Here is a 23,846-nt window from a genome sequence, read left to right on the forward strand (position 1 = left end):
TGCCACAGAAAATGTCTGTGTGGAGAGACAGATTCCTGGTGCTTCTCACTCTACCGTCTTCCCCAAATCCTGTTTCTTTTTTATTATTTCTTACTGATATGCTCTATTTGGTGAGACATCATTCTCATGACTTCCTTTAGCTCTTTGAGTGTATTTAAAATCATTGATTTAAAGTCTTTGTTAAAGGGGCAGCTGGGTGGCTCAGTCAGTTAAGCACCTGATTTCAGCTCAGGTCACGATCTCACAATTCATGAGTTCGAGCCCCGTGTTGGGCTCTGCACTGACAGAATCCCCGCTTGGGAGTCTCGTTTTCTCCTCTCTGCCCCTTCCCCGCTCGCACTTTCTCTCTCAAATACATAAAAAAATAAAGCTTTAGTGAATATGTGTATACTTCTTCAAGGATGGTTTCTTCTAAGTTTTTTTCCTGTGTATGGGCCCAACCTTGTGTGTTTCCATGCCTCAGAACTTTTTTGGTTGATAACTGGGCATTTTTATAACAGGGGAAGTCTGGAATCAGAGTCTCCTCCTTCCCCAGGGTTTATTGCTGCTTGTAGTTGCCTGTTTGGTGGCGTTTCTCAACTAATATTTGTAAAGTCTGTATCGTCACGTGTGGTAACTGAAATCTCTGTTCAGTCAGCTGAATGGTGAGTCATCATAGACTTCCTTAAATGCCTGAAAACAAGAGAAGGGGAAGGGGAAAGGGGAAAGGGGAAGGTGGGAGGGGAGGGAGGGGAGGAGGAAGGAAAATCACCCACTCTGCAGATGGGCTGCTGTCTTGGGCCACACCTTCAACTCTCAGACAGACAGACTAGAATTCTGCTTTAGCCCACACTTCATACTTGCAGAGAGCCTGAAGGTCAGCCCGAAGTGAGAGTCTAAGGCTTTCTTGGGTCTTTTCCGGGCACGTGCTCAGCCCTGTGCAATCCCATGCCCTTCATATCCCCAGGAACATACGGGAGCTTTGTAAAGTCCTTTCCCCCCCAACCCCTGATGTATCTCATTCTCTAGCCTTTCCTCCCAAGCCTTTAATGGTCTCATTGTTTGCCCCGACAGGGGTGGCTAATACATTTGCCTTTATACTTTTTCAACAACTGTCCCTCTGCTCTGAAGAGTTCTGAGTTGGGTAAAACCAAGGCAAGTCCTTTGAGCCATCCTTCGAGGAGCCAGGAAACAGGCCCAAACAAATAACCACGGTTCTGTGAGAACAGTATTCTACCCCCACTGGTACCAGGAACACGTACCAGGAATGCAGGCCACTGTCTTCAAGGCTGCCAGGAAGCAGGTAACAAATGGGACTGGGGGTAAGTTAAAGTGCCACAAAGCAATTTTGTCAAGATTCAGCCGTTTGTTGTTGGTGGTGGAGTGGTTTGGTTTGACTAACAATTTTCTGGGTTGCCATAAACTTTTGGTTATTTTCTAGAGTCCCAATAATGTTGATTCTGACAGTTTCTGCCAGTTTCTTCTTTTTTACAGAGGAAGGGACTTTCGGAGTTCCCCATTCCACCATCCTGTAGACATCTGCCAGCTTATTCTTTTTGAGCTAAAAGGAAAACTTGGTTACTTTCAAGGGTTTCGTAAAGCAAAGACAATCATGCTCGCAAACTGTAGAGAGCGTAAGGCCCCACTGTTCTAAGCCAAGAGTTAATGTGCCATGTTAACGATGCAGACTTCCGCTTTGATTAGACCCGAGCATCAATGTGTATTACGTTATGCAATTAGCAAAATATGTCTTCCTTTCATGCACCTGTAGGAGCATAACCATCACGGGCTGTTTGGCTGAGACATGGCGTCGGGAGGGGTCTGGACACTGCCGGCTGTGATGAGCACAGAGAGATGAGCAGGAGACCATCCAATACCCACGGCAGCTGACAGAAGCAGAGGCCTCGATGATTTTGCACACGCGGGCCCCCAGACCTGCTCCAGAGCAAGCCCCCAATAGTCAGGCTTCTCTCTTGGGAGCTGCAAGAAACCCTGATACGGCAAACGGTAAGTGACTCGTCTTTAATTTTGTGCCAAGGCAACTGCTATTTTATTCCGGGTTCTAACACAGGCAGAAAGCACAGGTTTAGGTTTTCTTTGGAAAGAAAAATAATTCTGGGGTGCCTGGCTGACTCAGTCAGTACAGCATGCTTGATCTTGGGGTCGTGAGTTCGAGCCCCACAAAGCAGGGTGGAGTTGACTTGGAAAAAAAGAAAAGCAAAAGTAATCCTTTTCTTTGTGAGAAAATCTTAATCTCTTCCTCCATGAATTTGACGCGACTGCCATTACATGAGCTTAGCCGGAGAACGTGCTGGCCTAACTCACGGGACCCCAGTGTTCCGGAGTCTGACAAAACTCCAATGTAGAAGTTCTGAGTTCTGCACTCCGAACTGGAGGGCAGACGGTCCTCAGAGGCCTCATGTTAACAAGGGTCATGTCATTTGCCCTCTGTGACCACCCTCCAGCATGTCCTCATCCAGAGCATGCACAGGTGAGTTTTGTTCAGAGAATGGCTGTGCTGTCGAACAGGGAGCAGAACAAAGCCATGCCGAGATGCAGGTGGCAACTCACACCAACTCGCTGACCTGCCCCCCGTGGCTCACAGCCTGGGACTCGAGTTCCTCTCCTGCCACAGCCATTACACGTCAGAAATGTGCGGGTCCTGGACAAACAGAACAGGAAATATTACATCCCCGAGAGGCCACCGTCTCACCCCGACAAGATGCAGAAGACAAAACGGAGCGGGCGGACGAACATTTCAACATCCACGGCACGTATATTCAGCTTTCTTTTTATTTTAATTATAAAACAATGGCCAATACACAAAGTTTAAAAAAAAAAAAAAACACACACACACACAACGTAAGTTTTTATTCCCTCTTTTTTTGCAGAAAATAAATAACGGTCACGTAATAATCACTCACATATGCTTGTCTATAAAAGCATTTCTAAAAATGTCACTTACTGGATTTAATGGTATTATCTTTTTGGCTTTTCAACTGCAAGTAACACACAGTAGATCATTTTATTTCATTAACTTGTTTAAGCACTTGGGCTCTAGCAACTTTGGAAAAAGGCTGTCTGTGAGCTTAAAAAAATCGTATTCCAAGCTATTTTTGAAATAGTTAAACTACAAACAACCAGATCGTTAATTTATTTAGGAGGAGAATATAGTTTTTCTCTTATAAAAATCACCCCAAAAACTCACGAACACCTAACCCGACATAAAAAGTTGGTCTATCTTCATAGGAATTAACAAAGAGAAAGGAAGAAAGCATAATCGGCCCCCGTGAAGTGCATCAAATCAGGTGTGAGCCCTCACACAGTACGCTCCGCCTCCACTTTGGCCCTTGGGAGTTTTAAGAAAGGAAAGCTGTTCAGTCATCTAAACCTATGTTTCTGAAAAGGTAGGACATGGACTCCCCATTGTGAATCCGACGGATGGCTTCCGAAAGGATCATGCTGATATCCACCGTTTTAATTTTGGGGCACTGGAGCTTCTGAATTTCATGTGGAATCGTATTGGTAACCACCACCTGCAAATCGAGAGGAGAAAAACCAAGAGCATCATAAAACCAGGTAGCTTCCCAGCTGGATGCTGAAAATGTGAGGGGCGCCTGGGTGGCACAGTCAGTTACGCGTCCGACTTCAGCCAGGTTGTGATCTCGCGGTCCGTGAGTTCGAGTCCCGCGTCGGGCTCTGTGCTGGCAGCTCAGAGCCTGGAGCCTGCTTCTGATTCTGTGTCTCCCTCTCTCTGACCCTCCCCCGTTCATGCTTTATCTCTCTCTGTCCCAAAAATAAATAAACGTTGAAAAAAACATTAAAAAAAAAAAAAAAAAGAAAATGTGATATATTCTCAAATCTCTATAGTTTGACCTGACAGGACAGTGGGTCTACCATACCTTTGATGGTGTTTTCAGTCAATGTGAACACTACTTGTGGTTCTTAGGTCAAGATCTGATAACCTTATGTCCACTAAGATGGCTACGGGCAAAAAGAGAATAAGAACTACTGGCAAGGTGGGAATGCAAACTGGTGCAGCCACTCTGGAAAACAGTACGGAGGTTCCTCAAAAAACTAAAAGCAGAACTACCCTATGACCCAGCAACTGCACTACTAGGCATTTATCCACGGGACACAGGTGTGCTGTTTCGAAGGGACACATGCACCCCCATGTTTCTAGCAGCACTATCGACAATAGGCAAAGTATGGAAAGAGCCCACATGTCCATCGGTGGATGAATGGATAAAGAAGATGTGGTATATATATACAAGGGAGTATTACTCGGCAATCAAAAAGAATGCAATCTTGCCATTTGCAACTACGTGGATGGAACTGGAGGGTATTATGCTAAGTGAAATTAGAGAAAGACAAAAATCATATGACTTCACTCATATGAGGACTTTAAGACACAGAACAGATGAACATAAGGGAAGGGAAACAAAAATAATATGAAAACATGGAGGGGGACAAAACAGAAGAGACTCATAAATACGGAGAACAAACTGAGGGTTACAGGAGGGGTTGTGGGAGGGGGGATGAGCTAAATGGGTAAAGGGCATTAAGGAATCTACTCCTGAAATCATTGTTGTACTATTTGCTAACTAATTTGGATGTAAATTTTAAAAAATAAAAAACAAAGAACTACTGGTAAGGATGTGGGGAAACTGGAACCCTCACGTACCGCTGGTGGGAATGTAAAATGGTTTGGCTACTTTGGAAAGAGTCTGGAAGTTCCTCAAAAGGTTAAACACAGAGTTGCCATACGACCCAAGAGAAATGAAAACCAATCTTCGTTCAGAAACTTGTACACAAGGAGCCCCTGGGTGGCTCGGTTGGTTAAGCGTCCAACCTCGGCTCAGGTCATGGTCCTGCAGTTCACAGGTTCAAGTCGCATCGGGCTCTCTGCTGACAGCACAGAGCCCACTTTGGATCCTCTGTCTCCTTCTCTCTGTGCCCCTCCCCAACTTGTGCTCTCTCTCAAAAATAAATAAACATTTTAAAAAAGAACAAAAAAACTTGTATGCAAATGTTTGTAACAGTATTTTTTTAAGTAGGCTCCATGCCCAACGTGGGGCTTGAACTCACAACCCGTGAGATCAAGAGTCCTATGCTCTATTGACTGAGCCAGCCGGGCACCCCTATAGCAGTATTATTTACAACAGTCAAAAAGTGGAAGCAACCCAAATTTCCTTAAAGTTATGAATGAAAAAACAAAATGTGGTATATCCATTCAATGAAATATTCAACAACAAATAAAAAGGAAGTACTGATACTCTACTACGGCAAGGATGAACTTTCACAACAGTATCTTCATTGAAAGAAGCCAGACGCAAAAGGTCACACATCACACAATTCATGTATGTGAAATGTCCCAATTAAGTAAACCTATAGAGTCAGAAAGCAGATTACTAGATGCCTAAGGCTGAGTGGAAACAAGGGGGGGGTGCTGCTAATGAGAACAGGGTTTTTTTTTGGGGGGGTAGCGAATGAGAATGATGGCTATAAAATTCTGTGGATATACTAAAACCACTGAATTTTATACTCTAAATGGGTGAACTGTACGGTATGTGAATTATATCTCAATAAAGTTGTTTCTTAAAGTTAAGATTTGATAAAGATCAAAAAAAGATAAACAGGCACTTTCCAACAGCTACAAATGGAAAAAATATTAGAATACTCAGCTTTCTTAAACAAACAACAACAACAACAACAACAACAAAACAGGGGATTTGGGGCACCTGGGGCTCAGTGCTGACGGTGCGGAGCCTGCTTGAGATTCTCTCTTTCCCTCTCTCTCTCAAAATAGATAAACTTTAAATTTAAAAAAAGGGGGGGGATGGGAATAATTTTTAGATCATATTTATAATATACATTCCTTGCTTCCAAAACAAGCTTCATGACAACTTATAATAAAGACGCATATACACAATGAGATTGTTGAAACAGATATAACAACAGGAATTATTCAGAACCAGCACCAGGGACAGGAAAACCTAGCCTCATGCAATTATTGTGACTCATCATTTTGTATTTCATATTCCTAGCAACTGAGGCAAAAATGGAAACATGAAGAGGAATGTAAGCATCACAGCTTGTACAAGACAGAACAGGTCCCGCCCCACAAAAAAAAATCTACCAACTGATATCAAACACAGAACTTTCTACACCATTCACGTGAAATCACAGCTTCCACTACTTTTACGCCTCCTCTGAAATCCAGTGGGCTCTGGGAGGCGTGGCTCTCCAGCAGCTCCCTCACAGGCCTCTGGCTTGCTCTGCCCGCAAATAGCACCCGTGAGAACCACACGGACAGACCAGTGAGAGCTGCTGTGGGCCTGAAGTCTTCCTAGCCTACTTAACATGTGAATTCCATATTGATTCTCCAGCCTTGAATGCCTGTAGCATCATTCTTGGTCCCTTAGTATGTCTGTCCAGCTGAGTAGGAGGCTGGATCTGACCCATGCCACGTGAGCCTGGCCTGTCTGTGTGAAGGCACCTTGGACCCATAAACACAGGGCCAAGCTCAAGGAAATCTGCTGCTGAAGAGTCAAAAAGCAGAACTCGGAAGAGTAAATCCAATGTAAGATTTAACCAATCTTACAATTCTGGCCAACATATGATTCAATACCCAGGAACATACACGGCAAGACACTTCCATTTCTTAAGACATAATGAAAATGTGACGTATGCCGTCAAAGCACACAAGCCAGCAGACCCAGGGGGGTGGACGGAGCGAGGTGAGTAAACCCGAATGGCCTGGCTTCAGCCTCAAGGGAGCCGCGTGCAACTGGGAAATGTGCCCCGTTTGCCTGCCTCCCCCAATCTCCCCCCACAGGCGTCTGCACCAGCGACAGAGCGGGGCTCTGCAGTCAGCAAGTTAAGGTCTGATCACAAATGCTTAGCCTACTGGCTGTGTGACCTTAAAAAGTCACTCACCCTTTCTGATGCTCTCTGAAAGTGGTGTCAACGGGGACCCTGCGGGGCTGTGATGGAGCTCGAGCGAGGGAGGGTGGGCACAGCACTGTGCACCACACGCACCATTTGTGAGAATTAGGAAGACTCTGAACTATTACCAGGGGCAAAAGGCAGAGAGAGGCTTACAGCCCACGAAATGCAAACATAACCCACATTTTCAGTCCATTCGTAACCACAAAAGAACTCCTCCTTCACCCGCTGTCTATAACCCGGACCGAGGGGGCACAGGAGTGCCAGGGCAGCAGTGCCCACGACGGCGGCTGTTACCTCGTCAATGGCGGACTCTTCGATCAGCCGCGGAGCATCCGAGGATAACAAGCCGTGAGTCGCCATCACAAAGATCTTGTATGCGCCTCTTTCCTTCAGGGTCTCTGCTGCAGCGAGGAAGCTGTCAACATCATCGATGATGTCGTCCTGTCCAATCACAGAGCGAGGGGAAGGCACATGAACACGTGCGCAAAGCCAGGAAAAAGAAAGGGTCCAATTCTACTCTAGCAAATCTGCTGCTGCGTGTAACGCCCCGACAGCAAGGTCACACTGCGAGTCTAAGTGGCTGTGATGCCACCACATTCCCTGCTGGCTTTTTGCTGCAAGGCTCCTCTGCCAGGTGCCTGTCATCTACAGGTGGCATCTTGGCCACACCCAAGGCTCCCTGGGGCCTCCCTCTCTGTGTCATCCCTTACTGTGCCTAGGACTGTGCCCTCACCCTGCAGGGGCTCCAGAAATGTTCACTGAAGGGTTTTTGGTTTTTGAAATGCATGATAAAGCTGTCAGGAAAGGCTTCTGACTCTAGGTAGACCTCTCCTCTTTTCCTGTTAGTTTTCTTCAGTTTCCAAATTTTCTCTGCTGGGCATATGGCAAATATGCTTTTTACATACGTTTTTATAATGGGAAAAACACTAATAGTTATTATTTTAACAAAATATGCAACCCAATGGTTTCCCTTCTATCGACCACATATTCCCAGTATGACAGGATAGAAAATATTGGCCTCTGCCCCGGGTTCCTGGCACAGAGCTCCTAAAACTCTTGTAAATTCCTATGTGATAAGGATACTAGGAACATGTCTTATTCTAGTATTTGTCTTTGACTCCATCCCTGACACAGGGCTCCTAAAACCCTTGTAAATTCGTACGTGGTAAGAATACTAGGAGCGTCTTTTATTCTAAGGAGGGAAGTCTCGGTGGGCTCCCAAATGGGGGCTGGTCACCAGAAAGACCACGCCATGAGGAGAAGCTTGGAATTTCCAGCTCCCCCACCCATCTTCCAGAGAGAGGAGAGGGGCTGGAAACAGAGCTAATGATCCATCATGCCTCTGTGATGAACCCTCCATAAAAATCCCCACAGTACAAGGTGTGGAGAGCTTCTAGACTGGTGAAAACATCCACATACTGGGACGGTGACGTGCCCCCAACTTCACGGGGATGGGAGATTTTGTGCTCTGGACCCTCCCAGACCTCGCCCTATGCAGATCTCTTCATCTGTATCCTTTACAACATCCTTTAATAAACTGGTAAGTGTGTTTCCCGGAGTTCCGTGAGCTGCTCTAGCAAATGAATCCAACCTGGGAACGGGGTCATGGGAACCTCCAATTTGTAGTCATATTGTACAGAAGCTGTGGGTAACCTGGGGCAACTGAAGTAGGGTGGGAGCAGTCTTGGGGGACTGACCCTTAACCCCTGGGGCTCAGACCCTAGCTCTGAGTAGACAGTGTCAGAACCGAGTTAAATTGTATGGCACCCAGCTGGTGTTGTAGACAAAAACATCCACACATTTGTGTGAGCAATAAAGGAGACACACGGGAGAGAGACACAGGAGGTGGAAAACGGAGTCTTTCCTCATCACACCCAGGCTACCAAAGTTATTTGAACCCCATTACAGTATTAAGCATTGTCTAGAGTTGAATAAATATTCACGTATGTATGTATATGTGTGTATGTATACATATATATGTATAACGTCCTTGCCATATATATATTCTTTTCAATGTACACTGATATTACTATGATCAAAGAAAAAAAATACTACTTTATATTTTTTTTATGTTTATTTTTGAGAGAAAGAGACAGCATGAGTTGGGGAGAGGCAAAGAGAGAGGGAGACACAGAATCCAAAGCAGGCTTCAGGCTCTGAACTGTCTGCATGGAGCCAATGCGGGGCTCGAACCCATGAACCGTGAGATCGTGACCTGAGCTGAAGTCTGATGCTCAACTGACTGAGCCACCTAGGCGCCCCAATACATATTACTTTAATTGTTTTTAATGTTTATTTATTTTTGAGAGACAGACAGAGAGAGAGAGAGAGTGGGGGAGGGGCAGAGAGAGAGAGAGAGAGAAAGACACAGAATCTGAAGAGACTCCAGGCTCTCAGCTGTCAGCACAGAGCCCGACGCGGGGTTCGAACTCGCCAACCATGGGATCATGACCTGAGCTGAAGTCGGACGCTTAACCGACTGAGCCACCCAGGCGCCCCCAGTACATATTACTTTAAAAGTGCTACTGGTAAGGGCGCCTGGGTGGCTCAGTCGGTTAAGTGTCCAACTTGGTTTTGGCTTAGGTCATGGTCTCTTGGCTTCATGAGTTCAAGCCCCGCATCGGGCTCTGCCCTGGCAGTGTGGAGCCTGCTTGGGATTCTCTCTCTCTCCCTCTCTTTCTCTGTCCCTCCCCGACTTGCGCTGTCTCTGTGTCTCTCAAAATAAATTTTTTTTTTTCTTAAAGTGCTGCTGGTAAAATTGTACAGCCACTCTGAAAGAGAGCTTGACAGGTTCTTATAAAACTGTATTTGCAATTACCATGCAACCCACCAATTGCACTTTTGGTCATTTATCCCACAAAAAGGAAAACTCTGTTCACACAAAAACCCATACACAAAAGCACAGAGCAATTTAATATCTAATAGCAGAGAACTAGGAACAATCCAAATGTCCTTTAATCAGTGAGTGGTTCAACTGGGGTACCAACCTACATGGAATACTGCTCAGCACTAAAAGCAAATATTAATATACATAACAACTTGATGGATCTCCAGGGAGACGTGCTAAGTGAAAAAAAAATCAATCTTAAAGGGCTACCTACTATATATTCCACTTATATGACTTTCTTGAAATAACCGTTATAAAGACAGAGGACACGGGCGCCTGAGTGGCTCAGTCGGTGAAGCATTCGACTTCAGCTCAGGTCATGATCTCATGGTTCATGAGTTCAAGCCCTGAATCTGGCTCTGTGCTGACAACTCAGAACCTGGAGCCTGCTTCACATTCTGTGTCTCCCTCTCTCTCTGCCCCTCCCCCATTTACACTCTGTCTCTCCCTCTCTCCCCAAAATAAACACTAAAAAAATAATTTTAAGTAAAAAAGAGGGCAGACTAGACACGGCCACAAGTTAGTGATCAGGTGGGCAGGAAGGGGGTGTGGCCATAAAGGAGTGGCACAAAGGAGCTTCGTGGTGATGGAACAGTTCCATATCTGGATTGCAGGGGTGGTTACACAAAGCTCCACGTCCACATGCACATATGCAACGCCGGCAATATCAGAAGCAGTTCTATGAGTGGTGGTGATCTGAATTTCCAGATTGTGGTACAGTTAAGCAAGGAGGAGGAAGTTGGATAAAGAGGACACAAGATGTGTCTGTATAATCTGGGGGGAGCTACTTCCTATGAATCAATAATTACTTTAAAAAAAAAAGTTGTGGGGTACCTGGGTGGCTCAGTCGGTTCAGCGTCCAACTTCAGTTCAGGTCACGATCTCGAGATTGGCGGGTTCGAGCCCCGTGTCAGGCTGTGCTGACAGCTCGGAGCCTGAAGCCTGCTTCAGATTCTGTGTCTCCCTCTCTCTCTACCCCTCCCCCACTCATGAGCGCGTGTTCTCTCTGTCTCTGTCTCTCTCTCTCAAAAATAAACATTAAAAAAAGTGTTTTTTTTTCTTAAATGTAGCTGCAGCAGAAAGGGGGCAAAGGCTTTACTGAATTCACAGCATCTTGTTGCTATAGATTTTGCTGATTAAGGAATAAATTAACGGGCACAGCTATTATTACCCTACAGGGTGACATCGGAGATTTTCTGATTAAGAAAAAGTACAAACAAAACTATGAGCACCAGGGAGCCCTGGTTAATTGGCGCGGCCACTTTGGGAACAATTTGGCACCAGCCAGTGAAGTTGGGAATGTGTGTGCCTTGGACCTCCAGCCCCACTCCCAGGCACCGAGGAAGTCTAACGTGTATGCACCAGAAAAGAGACGCAACACTGTTCAAAACAGTATCATTTGGAAACAGAAAAACTTTACGTTCAGGGGAGCCTGGGTGGCTCGGTCAGTTAAGCGTCTGACTTCGGCTCAGGTCATGGTCTCATGGTTTGTGAGTTCGAGTGCACAGCCTGCTTCGGATCTTCTGTTTCCCTCTCTCTGCCCCTTCCCTGCTCTTGCTCACTCGCTCTCTCTCAAAAATAAACAATGAAGGGCCGCTGGGTAGCTAAGTCAGTTAAGCGTCCGACTTCGGCTCAGGTCATCATCTCACAGTTAGTGAGTTTGAGCCCTGCATTGGGCTCTGTGCTGACAGCTCAGAGCCTCGAGCCTGCTTCAGATTCTGCGTCTCCCTCCCTCTCTCTGCCCCCTCCCCAGCTCACGCGCATGCACGCTCTCACTCTCTCTCAAAAATAAACAAACATTAAAAAAATAATACATAAGGGCGCCTGGGTGGCTCAGTTGGTTAAGCGTCCGACTTCAGCTCAGGTCATCTCTCACAGCTTGCGAGTTCGAGCCCCGCGTCGGGCTCTGTGCTGACAGCTCACAGCCTGGAGCCTGCTTCAGATTCTGCATCTCCCTCTTTCTCTGCCCCTTCCCTGTGCTCTCTCTCTCAAAAATAAATAAAAAATCTTTAAATAATAATAACAAATAAATAAACATTAAAAAAAAAGAAAGAAAAACTGTATGTTCAATGCCTGGAGAACAGATCAGTAAGGTGAGAGTTGGCTGTACCATGGAACGGGCACACAGCAATGAAGAAATGTTAACGTGCAACCACATGTTAACTACACAGAGGAATCTCAAAACAGCGTTGAACAAAAAGTCACAAAGTACACAAAGACTTCATTATATAAACATGAAAAACCTGCAAACGAAAACAACCTAGTGTTTCGGACACACGCACTCATGGCAGACTGCGACGGCAAGTAAGGGTACGAATGACGACTTTCAGGCTGCTGACAACCTCTGGGGGGAACAGAGGAAGGGGAGACCAGGGCAAAGCCCAAAGGTGGCTTCAGGGGGACAGGACAATGTTCTGAATCCAAGCTGAGTAATGGGGGACCCACGTGTGCATTTTATTCCTCTTGTAACTATACAGGCATTAAAGACACTCCTTTCGTGCGCTAGTTTTATGAAGTGCAAGAGGATGTGTGTTTTAAACAGTCATAATCAATTTCGGACGCTTTCAGCACAAAACAATTTCGCATGTTATGAACATCAGCTGCACAATATTTTAGTTGACTAAGGAGTTATAATTTCTTAGCAAACTAATAACAATTTTCAATTTTTGGACCAAAGTAAACATTTAGCCCAGGTACCAACTTAAATGAGACTTACCTGGCCATACCGCTATCCCCACATAATTAGCAAAAAATTCAGCAGAGTAACAATGGCAAAACACAACAATGAATAATAAAAGAGGTCTACATACCACAATGATGGCGATCCTTCCTCCCACATCGCCAACAACTGTGATTGGGGGCTTTTCTTTAGGAATTAGCACTGGTCAGAAGAAAACACACACACAAAAGTTTCTATATTAAAACGTACGATACAGCCTCTAAGAAGTTAACGTCTCATGATAAAAAGACTCAAGAAACTAGCAACAGATGGAAACTTCCTCAACCTGATAAAGGGCAACTGTGAAAAATTCACAGCTGACATCATGCTTAATGAAAGATTGAAAACTCTCCCCTAACATCCGGAACAAGACAAGGATGCCCATCCTCTCCACTGCTATTCGACATTGTACAGGAGGTGCTAGCCAGGGCAATTAGGCAAGAAAAAAAAAAATAATAAAAGGCATCCAGATTGGAAAGTAAGAAGTAACACTATTTCTATCAGCAAGTGACTTGATCCTATATATAAGAAATACCAAAGAATCCACAAGGAACTACAAAAGCTAATACACCAATGCAGCAAATGTTGTAAGGTAACACACAAAAATCAGTTGTTTCTACATGCCAGCAATGAACAATCTAAAGAAGAAATTAAGAAAACAACTCCATTTATAAAAGCATCTAAAAGAATAAAATACCTAGGAATAAATTTAACCAAACAGGTGAAACACTTGTACACTAAAAACTATTAAAACACTGCTCAGGAGCGTCTGGGTGGCTCAGTTGGTTAAGCATCTGACATTGGCTCAGAGCCTGACAGCTGAAAGCCTGGAGCCTGCTTCAGATTCTGTGTCTCCCTTTCTCTCTGCCCCTCCCCCAGCTCACACTCTCTCTCTCAAAAATTAAAAAAAAAAAAAAAGAAAAAATTAAAACACTGCTCAAAGAAATTAAAGAAAACATACATAAATGGAAAAACAGCCCATGTTCATGGATGTAAGTATTAATACTGTTAAGATGGCAATGCTCCCAGTGACCTAGAGATTCAATACAATCCTTATCAGAATCCCAACTGCTTTTCTGACAGAAATGAACTGACCATAAATTCCTGAAATATGGAAATACAAGGGACCCCAAATATCCAGAACAATCTCAAAAAAGAAAGAATCAAGGTGGAGGACTCACACTTCCCTATTTCAGAACTTATTACAAAGCTGTATTAATCATATGTGGTACTAGCATAAGGATGAGGATATAGATCAAGGAAAAGAACTGAGTCAAGAAATAAACATTTATAGCCAATCAATTTTCCCCCCAGCTTTACTGAGATGTCTCTGACAAAGAACTAGTTGTTAAGTTCAAGGTGTACAACATAATGATTTGATACACGTCCATAAGGCAAAATGATTACCACAGTAAGATTAATTAACACATCCATCACTTCACATGATTACAGTTTGTGTGTGTGTGTAGTGAGAAACATTAAGAACTACTCTCTCAGTAACTTTTAAGTTTTCATGTATATAATACAGTATTATTAATTTACAGTTATCATGTTGTACATTAGATCCCCAGAATTTGTTGAACTTATAACTGCAAGTGTGTACCCTTTGACCAACATCTCCCCATTTCCTGCACCACCCCAGGCCCTGGCAACTAACATTCTATTGTCTGTTTCTATGAGTTGAGCTTTTTCTTTAGATGCCACATATAAGTGGGGCACCTGGGTGGCTCGGTCAATTAAGCGTCCGACTCTTTCGGCTTAGGTCACGATCTCACAGTCACGCTAGTCTAGTGTCTAGAGTATATAAAGAACTCTTACAACTCAACAATAAAAAGGCAAACAAACCAATTTTAAAAATAAGCAAAACGTCTGAATAGACACCTCTCCAAAGAAGATATACAAGTGGACAAGCACATGCAACATTATTAGCCATTAGAGAAATGCAGGTCAAAACTACAACAAAGTACCACTTCAACCTGCTAGGGAGACTATTATAAAAAAAATCAGGAGAGGCGCCTGGGTGGCTCCAGTCGGTTAAGCATCTGACTCTTGATTTCGGCTCAGGTCATGATCTCACAGTTCCTGAGAGGGAGCCCCACATCGGTGGGACTGACAGCGCGGAGCCTGCTGGGGATTCTCTCTCTTCCTCTGCCCCTCTCCTGCTCGCTCTCTCTCAAAAAAAATAAATAAACATCTTTAAAAATCAGGAGATAAGTGTTGGGAAGGATATGGAGAAATCAGAACCTTTGTATATGGCTGGGAGGAATGTAAAATGGCACAGCTGTTGTGGAAAACAGTTCGAGGGCTCCTGAGAAAGTTAAACATAAAGTTATGACGAGACCCAGCAATTCTAACCCTGGAGAAATGAAATCCTAGGTCTGTGGGAAGTGGGCACACGAATGAACGTCACAGCCTTAGAGCCAAAGGCAGATGCAACTCCAGTGCCCACCAGTGGGTGAATGACAAGCAAGCTGTACCATATCCACACACAACGGAAAAGCATCGGCCACGGAAAGGAATCAAGTCCCGGTACGCGCAACAACTTGAATGAACGTCAAAGACGTTACACTCGGTGAAAAAACTAGACGCAGGTCACAGACTGTATGATTCCGTTTCTATGAAATGTCCAAAACAGGCAAATTCATAGCAACAGAAAGGGGGCATGGGGGTGATAATTTAATGGGTAGGGGTGTTTTTCCGGGGGGATGAGGTGTTCGAAACCAGGGAGAAATGGTGGTTGCACCACGCTGCAGACGTACGAAACACCAGTGAACTGTGTACCTTCGAAAATGGCTGATTCTAGGTTATGTGACTTTCACTCAATTTTTGCAGAAAGGTCAGCGTCACTGAAGGAAAAAGTAGGAGTGCTCCAGATCAGGGCTGCTCCACCTCGGCACCACTGACGTTTTGGGTTAGATAATTCTTTGTTGTGGGGGCTGTCCTGTGTGTCACAGGACCTTTACAGTGTCCTTGGCTTCTTCTCACTAGATGCCAGGAGCAGCCCCCTCACTTGTGACCTCCAAAAATGTCTGCAGACACCTCCAAATGTCCTCAATGGGACAAAATCCAATGGCACCCCCTGGTTGGGAATCACTGCTGTGGATTAAAAGGGTGGCTAAGGGCGTATGACGATTCAACGCAATGTGTGATCCTAGGTGGCAGGGCGGGGGGCAGCGGGGTGCGACAGAAATGCAAAACCCAACAGAGCAAGACAAATCCCAAAACTGAAGTGATATATTTTTTTTTTTTTTTACCTTTTCCACACTTTTCCCAAGCACCTGACACCAGTGCCGGGGAAAGAGCACAGCGGTGTAGCCTTTAGGGAATCAACCCAACAAAGAGCCATACGAACAGTCTCAGCTTGGGCCTCCTTAATCTCACTTTTAGAAACTTACAATGAAATAAACCCAAGTGCAGAAGTTTTTACCCACATACACGCACTGCAACATTCTACTGGCAAGGAGCAGGCGAGAACAAGTATCAGCCAGACCCTGCTCAGGCTTAGGCTTAAGCCACATCTTTAAGATGGGATATTCAACAGCCATTAAAAATGCTGTTTACGCAAGTTTTTAATCACGTGGGCGAAGGTACGTTATGGAGGGAGGTGCGTGTTCTGTGCCCAGGATGCACTGCATCTCCTTAACACAAGTAAGGAAAACCCGAGAAGAGACCCATGAAAAGAGAAATGGGTCTCTGGATGTAGCATTGATGATTATTTTCTTCCTTCACAACGGAATGTTTGGAATATTTATATAACGTGTACACACTCTGGAAAAGAACTGTTTTCTGTTTTAGTTGGCGTTTTTCACGTTTAAGAAACCAGAATGTACAAACTAACATTTTATTATTTTTTTAAATTTTTTTTGTAGGCTCCACACCCAGTACGGAGCCTAAAGCAGGGCTTGAACTCACGACCTTGAGATCAAAACCTGAGCTGAGATCAAGAGTTGGATGCTTAACCGACTGAGCCACCCAGGGGCCCCACAAACTAATTTTTTAAATCTAACACTAAATATCAAAATCTTGTGATACAATCAAAATCTCAAAATAGATGCGTCAGATGCCACAGGAACAATGCTTTCTTTTGCTGTCATGTATCTATTTGCTATTAACTTTAACAAGTATTACACAGAGAGGGTCAGGCCATCAAGTGTGCAAAAGCTAAGTGCAACACGTAGGAGCTGCGAAATTCAACTTCTCAATTATAATCCCCCCCAAATCTTCCAGCGTTCACCACCTGGGTTAAAACATAAGCACAGAAATGTTATAATTAAAATCGTGAATGAAATGAGCTGAAACAGAGAGAGCAAATAAACAGATGGAGGAAACGTCAGAGAGTCCCATTCCCTGGTTTTCATTTTTTTTTTTAATTAAAAAAAAATTTTTTAATGTTTATTTATTTTTGAGAGAGAGAGAGCGAGCGAGGGAGCATGTGCGGGAAAGGGGCAGAGAGAGAGGGAGACACAGAATCCAAAGCAGGTTCCAGGCTCTGAGCCGTCAGCACAGACCCCAACATGGGACTCGAACGCAAGGACCGCGAGATCATGACCTGAGCCAGAGTCGGACGCTTAACCGACTGAGCCACCCAGGCGCCCCCCATTCCCTGGTTTGCAGACGGGAAACCAGCAGCTCCATTTCTGCAGTCCAGAAACCACTAGCTAAGACCACATTTAAAGCTAAGACCCAGAAGTTAAAAGGAGCGGATTCGTCTAAAGACTGCGGGATGTGTTCCGGAATGGAGCCCACGTGACTGCCAAACTGAACAGGAACGTGCTTTCCCCCACGCTCAGGGGAAGGGCTTATCCCTTGAGCCGAAGGCACTGGGGCTCCTGAATCCACTACTGCCTAAAAGCAGAGCCCCCCAAAAGAATGCCCATTCAAAAGAATGCCCATGTCAGAAATCCACTCCAAGAACAACCAGGAAGGACTGACCTACCATGGAGACTAGAGGTCAGCACCACACCTCCACAGACACTGTCACAAAGCTTTCCTACTGCCATCCGTGCTGAGGAGCCGCTCATCTCTCCTAAAAGTCACCTGTTTTCTAGCTTCCGCTTCCCCTGTTAAAATGGTATAGAGGTCCCCAATCCTAAACCCTGTCTTTTCTCGCACTAATCTATCTTTTGTGAGGTTTTTTTTTTAATGTTTACTTATTTATTTGAGAGAGACAGTGTGTGCGAGCAAGTGTGGGGGAGGGCAGAGAGAGAGGGAGACAGAGGATCCTAAGAAGGCTCCACACTGTCAGCACAGAGCTGGACACAGGGCTCGAACTCACAAACCGTGAGATCATGACCTGAGCCGAAACCGAGAGCCAGACACTTAACCAAATGAGCCACCCAGGTGCCTTGTTTAGTGAGTTTTATTGCAGGCCCCAAAGCCTGAACCTAAAGAGGGCAGAGGATAAGTTTTTCCTCCCCATCAGACTCAAACAAAGGCGGTATTTTTTTAATCAAGAAGATGTTAATAAAGCACGAAGGAAGTTTCTTAGAAACAAAAGCAAATTCACACATGACCCTACCACCCTGTCACCAGTATTTTCATCTTCCATATTCCCTCTCGGGCCTCACACAAACACAGGTATACCCTCTCATGTTCTGCCCATTCCCATATGTTCCAGATTTTTCTCTTGTGTCCAGACAGTCTTAATTATGTCAACAGGCTGCATAATTAGCTGTGCTGATACAGCATAATTCAAGCCCTACCCTCTGCTAAGCCGTTTAGACTTTTCCAATATTCTGCATTCAAAATAACACTATAGTGAATAACTTGCACATACAAAGTTTTTTGCTTATGTTAAACCCTTCTCTAGGATATATTACTGAATGAATGAAATTCCCTCAAGTGCCAGAACGGAGTCTTTTCCTAGTTCTTGCCGTGATCACACAGACTGCTTCTAGAAGGCTCTACAGTCCACAGGGCTCTCTGAAATGCACTTGTGACAATCAGGCCAGGCCAGGAAAAGTATTAGTCATTTTTGCCAACTTAAAGAAAAAACAGAGAAGAGGCAGTTCACAGCTGAAAAACGACAAATTCAGTCAGCCTTAAAACCAAAGCGGGAAGCGACAAAGAGGGGCCAGCGCACTTACTGGGGATCTCCAGGCTGGGGTGGATGGCAGCCACACTCCTGACCATGGGCGGGGAATGCCGTCCATCCACCAAGTCGGACTCGGCGTCCTGCGCTTCCCCGTGAATCACCGCAATTCCCAGTCGCAGGCGCTCCGCAAAAGACTGTGCCCTGAGGGAGAGCAGTAGACACAGTTCAGAAATCACGCGGCCCCCGTTCTCCAGCGTTCGCGGGAGAAACAGAAGACAACATAAATCAGATGCGGTTTCCGAAAGAATTCGTGAAAAGACAAAGAAGGTGACCTGCAAGTGTTAGGATGCAGGACAAAGTGTGGAGTCCCCACATGACGAGCGTGTCCCTCTGGCCGGGGCAGCGATGGGCAGCGGCCAGCCTGCTCTGTGCTCGGCCCACTGGGCAGCCTACAGCAGTGACTCCGCGAAGCCTCAGCCTCCCGGCTTTTAATTGCTAATCCACCCGGCCACGCACTTCATAGTGAGAACCAACCACAGGAGACAAGGTGCGCTACAGCCTCAGAAAAGCAGTAAGCGTCGATTTTTAAATTGTACTGAGATAGAACGAAGGCACCATAAAATATACACGTTTACACTGTACAACCTCATAGGCTCTGATGTGCGTACACATCCGTGCAACACATCAGCACCAACGAAGACCAGGAAAATCTCTCACTGCCAGACACGTCCTGGTGCCCCTTTGTAATTTCTCCTTCCGGCACCAGGCAAACCAATAGTTTGTTCTCTGTCCGCATAGTTTCACCTTTTCTAGAATTCTGTAAGTAGAATCAGAGTATCTTTTTTTTTTTTGTCTTTCTTCGTTCACTGAGGATAACATGTTGGAGATCCATCTGTTTTACATGGGACACCAAAGTCACCCCTTTACACTGCCACAATCTGTTGTTGGGGTCTATCAAGTTTGTCCATTCACTTGAACTTCTGCATTGTTTCCAGTTCTGAACCATTACAAAACTGCTTTGAACATTCATGTACAAATCTCTGCATGGACTTATGTCTTCTTTTCTCCAGGGTAAATACCTAGGCCTACAATGGCTGGATCACAGGACAGGCATGTATTCAGCTCTCTAAAGAAACAACCGTGAGGCGCCTGGGTGGCTCAGTCGGTTAAGCGTCCGACTTCAGCTCAGATCGTGATCTCACGGTCCGTGGGTTCAAGCCCCGCATCGGCTCTGTGCTGACGGCTCAGACCCTGGAGCCTGCTTCGGATTCTGTCTCCGTCTCTCTCTCTCTGTCCCTCCCCACTTGTGCTGTCTCTGTCTCTGTCTCTCTCTCTCCCCCTTAAAAAATAAAAAACATTAAAAAATTAAAAACACAACAACGAACTCTTTTCCAAAGTGGTTATACCATTTTACATTCCCACGAACTGCGCACGAGGGTTCCAGTGCCTCCAAGTTCTGCCACTCAGTGTGGTCGGTCACTTCAACTACTACCCATGCTAACGGCGTGTACAGGTGCCTCACCGTGGCCTCAGTTTGGCCTGGCCTCATAACAAATGGTGCTGAACATTTTCACGTGCTTACCTGCCATTTGAATATATACTTTGGGGTAAAGGGTCTGTTTATCTTTTGCCAATTTTTTAGTTGGGTTGTTAGTTCCCTAAGTTTGGGGAATTCTTTACATATTGTGAATACAAATTCTTTATCAGATACAGGCTTTCCCAATATTTCCTCCCACTCTGTCTGTGTCTTCTGTCATTCTCTTCATAAAGTCTTTGGAAGAGTAGTTTTAATTTTGATGACACATGATGTGACAACTTTCTTCTTATAAAACGGACTTCTAGTGTCATATTTAAAAAATGTTTGTCCAGGGGCGCCTGGGTGGCTTGGTCGGTTAAGCATCCGACTTCGGCTCAGGTCATGATCTCATGCTCCGTGAGTTCGAGCCCCGCGTCGGGCTCTGTGCTGACAGCTCAGAGCCTGGAGCCTGTTTCCGATTCTGTGTCTCCCTCTCTCTCTGCCCCTCCCCTGTTCATGCTCTGTCTCTCTCTGTCCCAAAAATAAATAAACGTTGAAAAAAAAAATTTTTTTTTAAATAAAAATAAATAAATAAATAAATAAACATTAAAAAAAATTTTTTTAATAAAAAAAATAATAAAAAAATTAAAAAATTCCAAACAAAGTCACAAAGATTTTTCTCCCATGTTTTCCTCTGGGAGCTTTATAGTTTTAGGTTCTACATTTAGGTATGGGATTCATTTTTAGTTGATGTTTGTATATGATGTAAAACATGGCTCAGAATTGATGATTTTGCACATGAATTTCCAGTCATTCCCACACCATTTGTTCAAAGGACTATCCTTTCTCCATTCAGAATTGCCTCTGCCCCTCTGCTGGAAATCAGTATTCGAGATACGCATAGGTCTATTTCTGGACTCTGTTCTGCTCCACTGAGCTATTTTTCTATCTTTTCCCAATCACACACAATCACGATTGCTTTAGCTTTATGGTCAGTCCTGACTCCAGTGTTACATCTCCACCTTTGGTATTCTTTCTCAAAGTCCAAGTAGCACTTACATATCTACCGAGTGGAGGGGCAAGTCTACCTGAATCATATTTGGCCAACACCCAAATTCCATAATCACTGGTGCGGAAAACACCCTGAGAAGTGATTAGCGGTGCCATTACTTTCCAGTGAACATACACAGTTCAATCACCATGGATCGCCTTCTTCAGCCCCTTGGGTGTGTTTCTTCGTCTGAGAGAGAGAGAGAGAGAGAGGGAGGGAGGGAGGGAGGGAGGGAGGGAGGCGGGGGGAGGGAGGGAGGGAGAGTAGACACTGGCCTCCTAGCTAGAGAAGATCAAGTGAGGTAACACAGACGTCTTAGTTCCAGCTGCTGTAACTGGATACCACAGACCGGGGGTGCTTAAACAACAGAAATGTGTTTCTCACGGTTCTGGAGGCTACGGGTCCAAGATGAGGGCCTGCTTCCCGGTTTGCACACGGCCTCTGTCTCTCACTGTGCCCTCTCGTGGCAGCGAGCAGACGGCCCCTGCAGCACTGGTCTCTTCTCCTAAGGGCACTGAGCCCATACATGACGGCTCCTCCTTCGTGACCTAATTACCTCCCAAAGGCCTCCCCTCCTAAAACCATCACAGTGGGGGTGAGGATTTCAAGATGAATGTTGGGGGGACACAAACATTCAGTCCACAATAGCAGCTAAAACATCTGCCGCTAAACCTAAGCTCCCTGAGGGCACCTTCTCGGGCCTCATCCGACCCGGCACAATAGCTTCTCAATAAACATCTGAATGGGTAAATGACAAACTCAGTGTGGTACAGCCCACCCTTGAACAATATGGGTTTGAACTGCGTGGGTCCACTCACAGCCAATTTTTTTTTATATACATACAGTGCAATACTGTAAATGTATTCTCTTCCTCATGATTTTCTTAATAACATTTTCTTTTCTCTAGCTTACTTTATTGTAAGAATACAGTATACTACACGTAACATACAAAATTTGTATTAGTTGACTGGTTACTCTATCAGTGAGGTTCTAGTCAACGGCGGTCTGTCAGTAGTTAAGTCCTGGGGGAGTCAAAGTTATGCATGGATTCTGAAGCAAAGGGGGGTCGGCACCGCTAAAACCTGTGTTGCTCAAGAGTCAACTGTACCAACAAATGCCAAATAAACGAATCCAAAGGCTATTACAATGATAAAATCCCATCAACACATGAAGTCAGATATAAACTGAGTATGGTAAAAGTTACCAAAAGCCTATCCATATGGGCGAGTCAAATGAAAATTCATCATATTCTTTTGGTATTTAGTGGGAAAAAACCGATCGACACACACTGCTGCTACTCCGGTCTCCGCTGAGATGGAAGGCCCCCCACCACGGAGCAGAACTGAAAACCCGGATGTTATACATGAAACAAACCTAAGAAGACTCTGAAGAGGACAGGAGACACAGACTGGCCGGGGACCTCGGGACTGCGGGGATAACAAGGGGCTGAGTCCTCTGGTCTTTCTGTCTCGTTATCCCATATCCCAGACTCGCAGCTGGAGAGGCGGGCGACCCAAAATGCCAAGAGGCACATACCAAAGAAGGGCAGACAAAAGCCTGCTTTCTCCAGCCACAGGACCAAGAGAGAGACCGCCTCCCACGTCAGAAAACTTTAACCCTACCCCCGGCCACCCCAGGAAAAACCAGCTATGCCACTCGCCCACACGAGTTTAGGTCAAGCAGGGGGCCTGCGCTGCCTCCCTTGCCAGGCGATAACGATGAGCCCCAAACCCGCCAACGGGGTAGTTGAAGAGACGGCCAAGTAGGGGGCTGGCACTTTTCATCCCCACCGGGCGGTCATCACCCCCCGCGCCCCGCCGGGTGTCAGTGCAGAGGGACACCTGGACTTCCACCCCGACTGGGCAGTAAAGAGGTGCCCTTCCCCCTCCCCTGTGAGGTGGCGTCAGATGGGGCCCCGTCAGTCAGTGGTAACAGGGCCACTGCCCACCTGTGTCAGCAGAGGATTCCCAGGGAGAGGTGCTCACACTCTGACCCACTTGTGAGTGTTTTTATCCGACTCTTCCTACAAAGCCACAGCAACCACAACAGTGTGGTGCTGACATACAGTCAACAGAACAGATCTGAGAGTCCAGAAATACACACAAACATCTATGGCCGAGTGATTTTTGACAAGAATGCCAAAGCCATTCAAGGAGGAAAGAACAGTCTTTTTGACAAATGGTGCTAGACAACCAGACAATCACGTGGAAAAGAAAGAAGCTGGACCCCTACCTACGGCTCCTTCCAGACACAAAAATTAATTCAAAATCGATCGACAACCCAAACCTAAGAGCTAAAACTACACTACTGGGAGAAATCATAGGGATAAAACTTAATGCCCTGGGTTTAGCGATGGCTGCTTAGATATGATGCCAGAAGCAAAAGCAGTAACAATAATGCTAAACCGGACTCCATAAAATTAAAAACTTCTGTGCGTCAAAGGACCATACCAAGACGGAAAAAGACAACCTGCAAAATGGGGTAAAACATTTACAAACCACGTATCTGATAAGGATCTAGTCTCCAGAATATATAAAGGACTCCTACAATTCAACCACAAAAAGAAAAACCACCCAGTTAAAAAATGTGCAAAAAGGGGCACCTGGCTGGCTCAGTCGGTTGAACATCTGACTCTTGATTCTGACTCAGGTAGCAATCCCAGGGTCGTGGGATGGAGCCCCGTGTCAGGCTCTGCAGTGAGCATGAAGC

General features: G+C 45.3%; 1 protein-coding gene across 4 annotated transcripts in view; it reads right to left on the bottom strand.

The window, feature by feature from the left end:
* Nucleotides 1-308: 308 nt before the first annotated feature.
* PRPSAP2 (phosphoribosyl pyrophosphate synthetase associated protein 2) overlaps nt 309-23,846 on the bottom strand; it is a 48,616-nt gene continuing 25,078 nt past the window's right edge. For 2 of the 4 annotated variants that reach the window (XM_045487569.1, XM_045487568.1), the window contains 4 exons: nt 18,623-18,771; nt 12,628-12,698; nt 7,225-7,371; nt 2,832-3,515 (listed from right to left, as the gene is read on the bottom strand). In XM_045487569.1, the coding sequence (XP_045343525.1) occupies nt 3,357-3,515; nt 7,225-7,371; nt 12,628-12,698; nt 18,623-18,771 (526 nt within the window). In that variant the 3' untranslated portion in view covers nt 2,832-3,356. Of the gene's footprint in view, nt 1,541-2,000; nt 2,642-2,831; nt 3,516-7,224; nt 7,372-12,627; nt 12,699-18,622; nt 18,772-23,846 lie in introns of those variants that run through there. The other 2 variants (XR_006714742.1, XM_045487570.1) reach the window with 2 other exon arrangements.

This window comes from Leopardus geoffroyi, chromosome E1 (genome assembly GCF_018350155.1).
Source record: "Leopardus geoffroyi isolate Oge1 chromosome E1, O.geoffroyi_Oge1_pat1.0, whole genome shotgun sequence".
In the NCBI taxonomy this organism is placed as follows: domain Eukaryota; kingdom Metazoa; phylum Chordata; class Mammalia; order Carnivora; family Felidae; genus Leopardus; species Leopardus geoffroyi.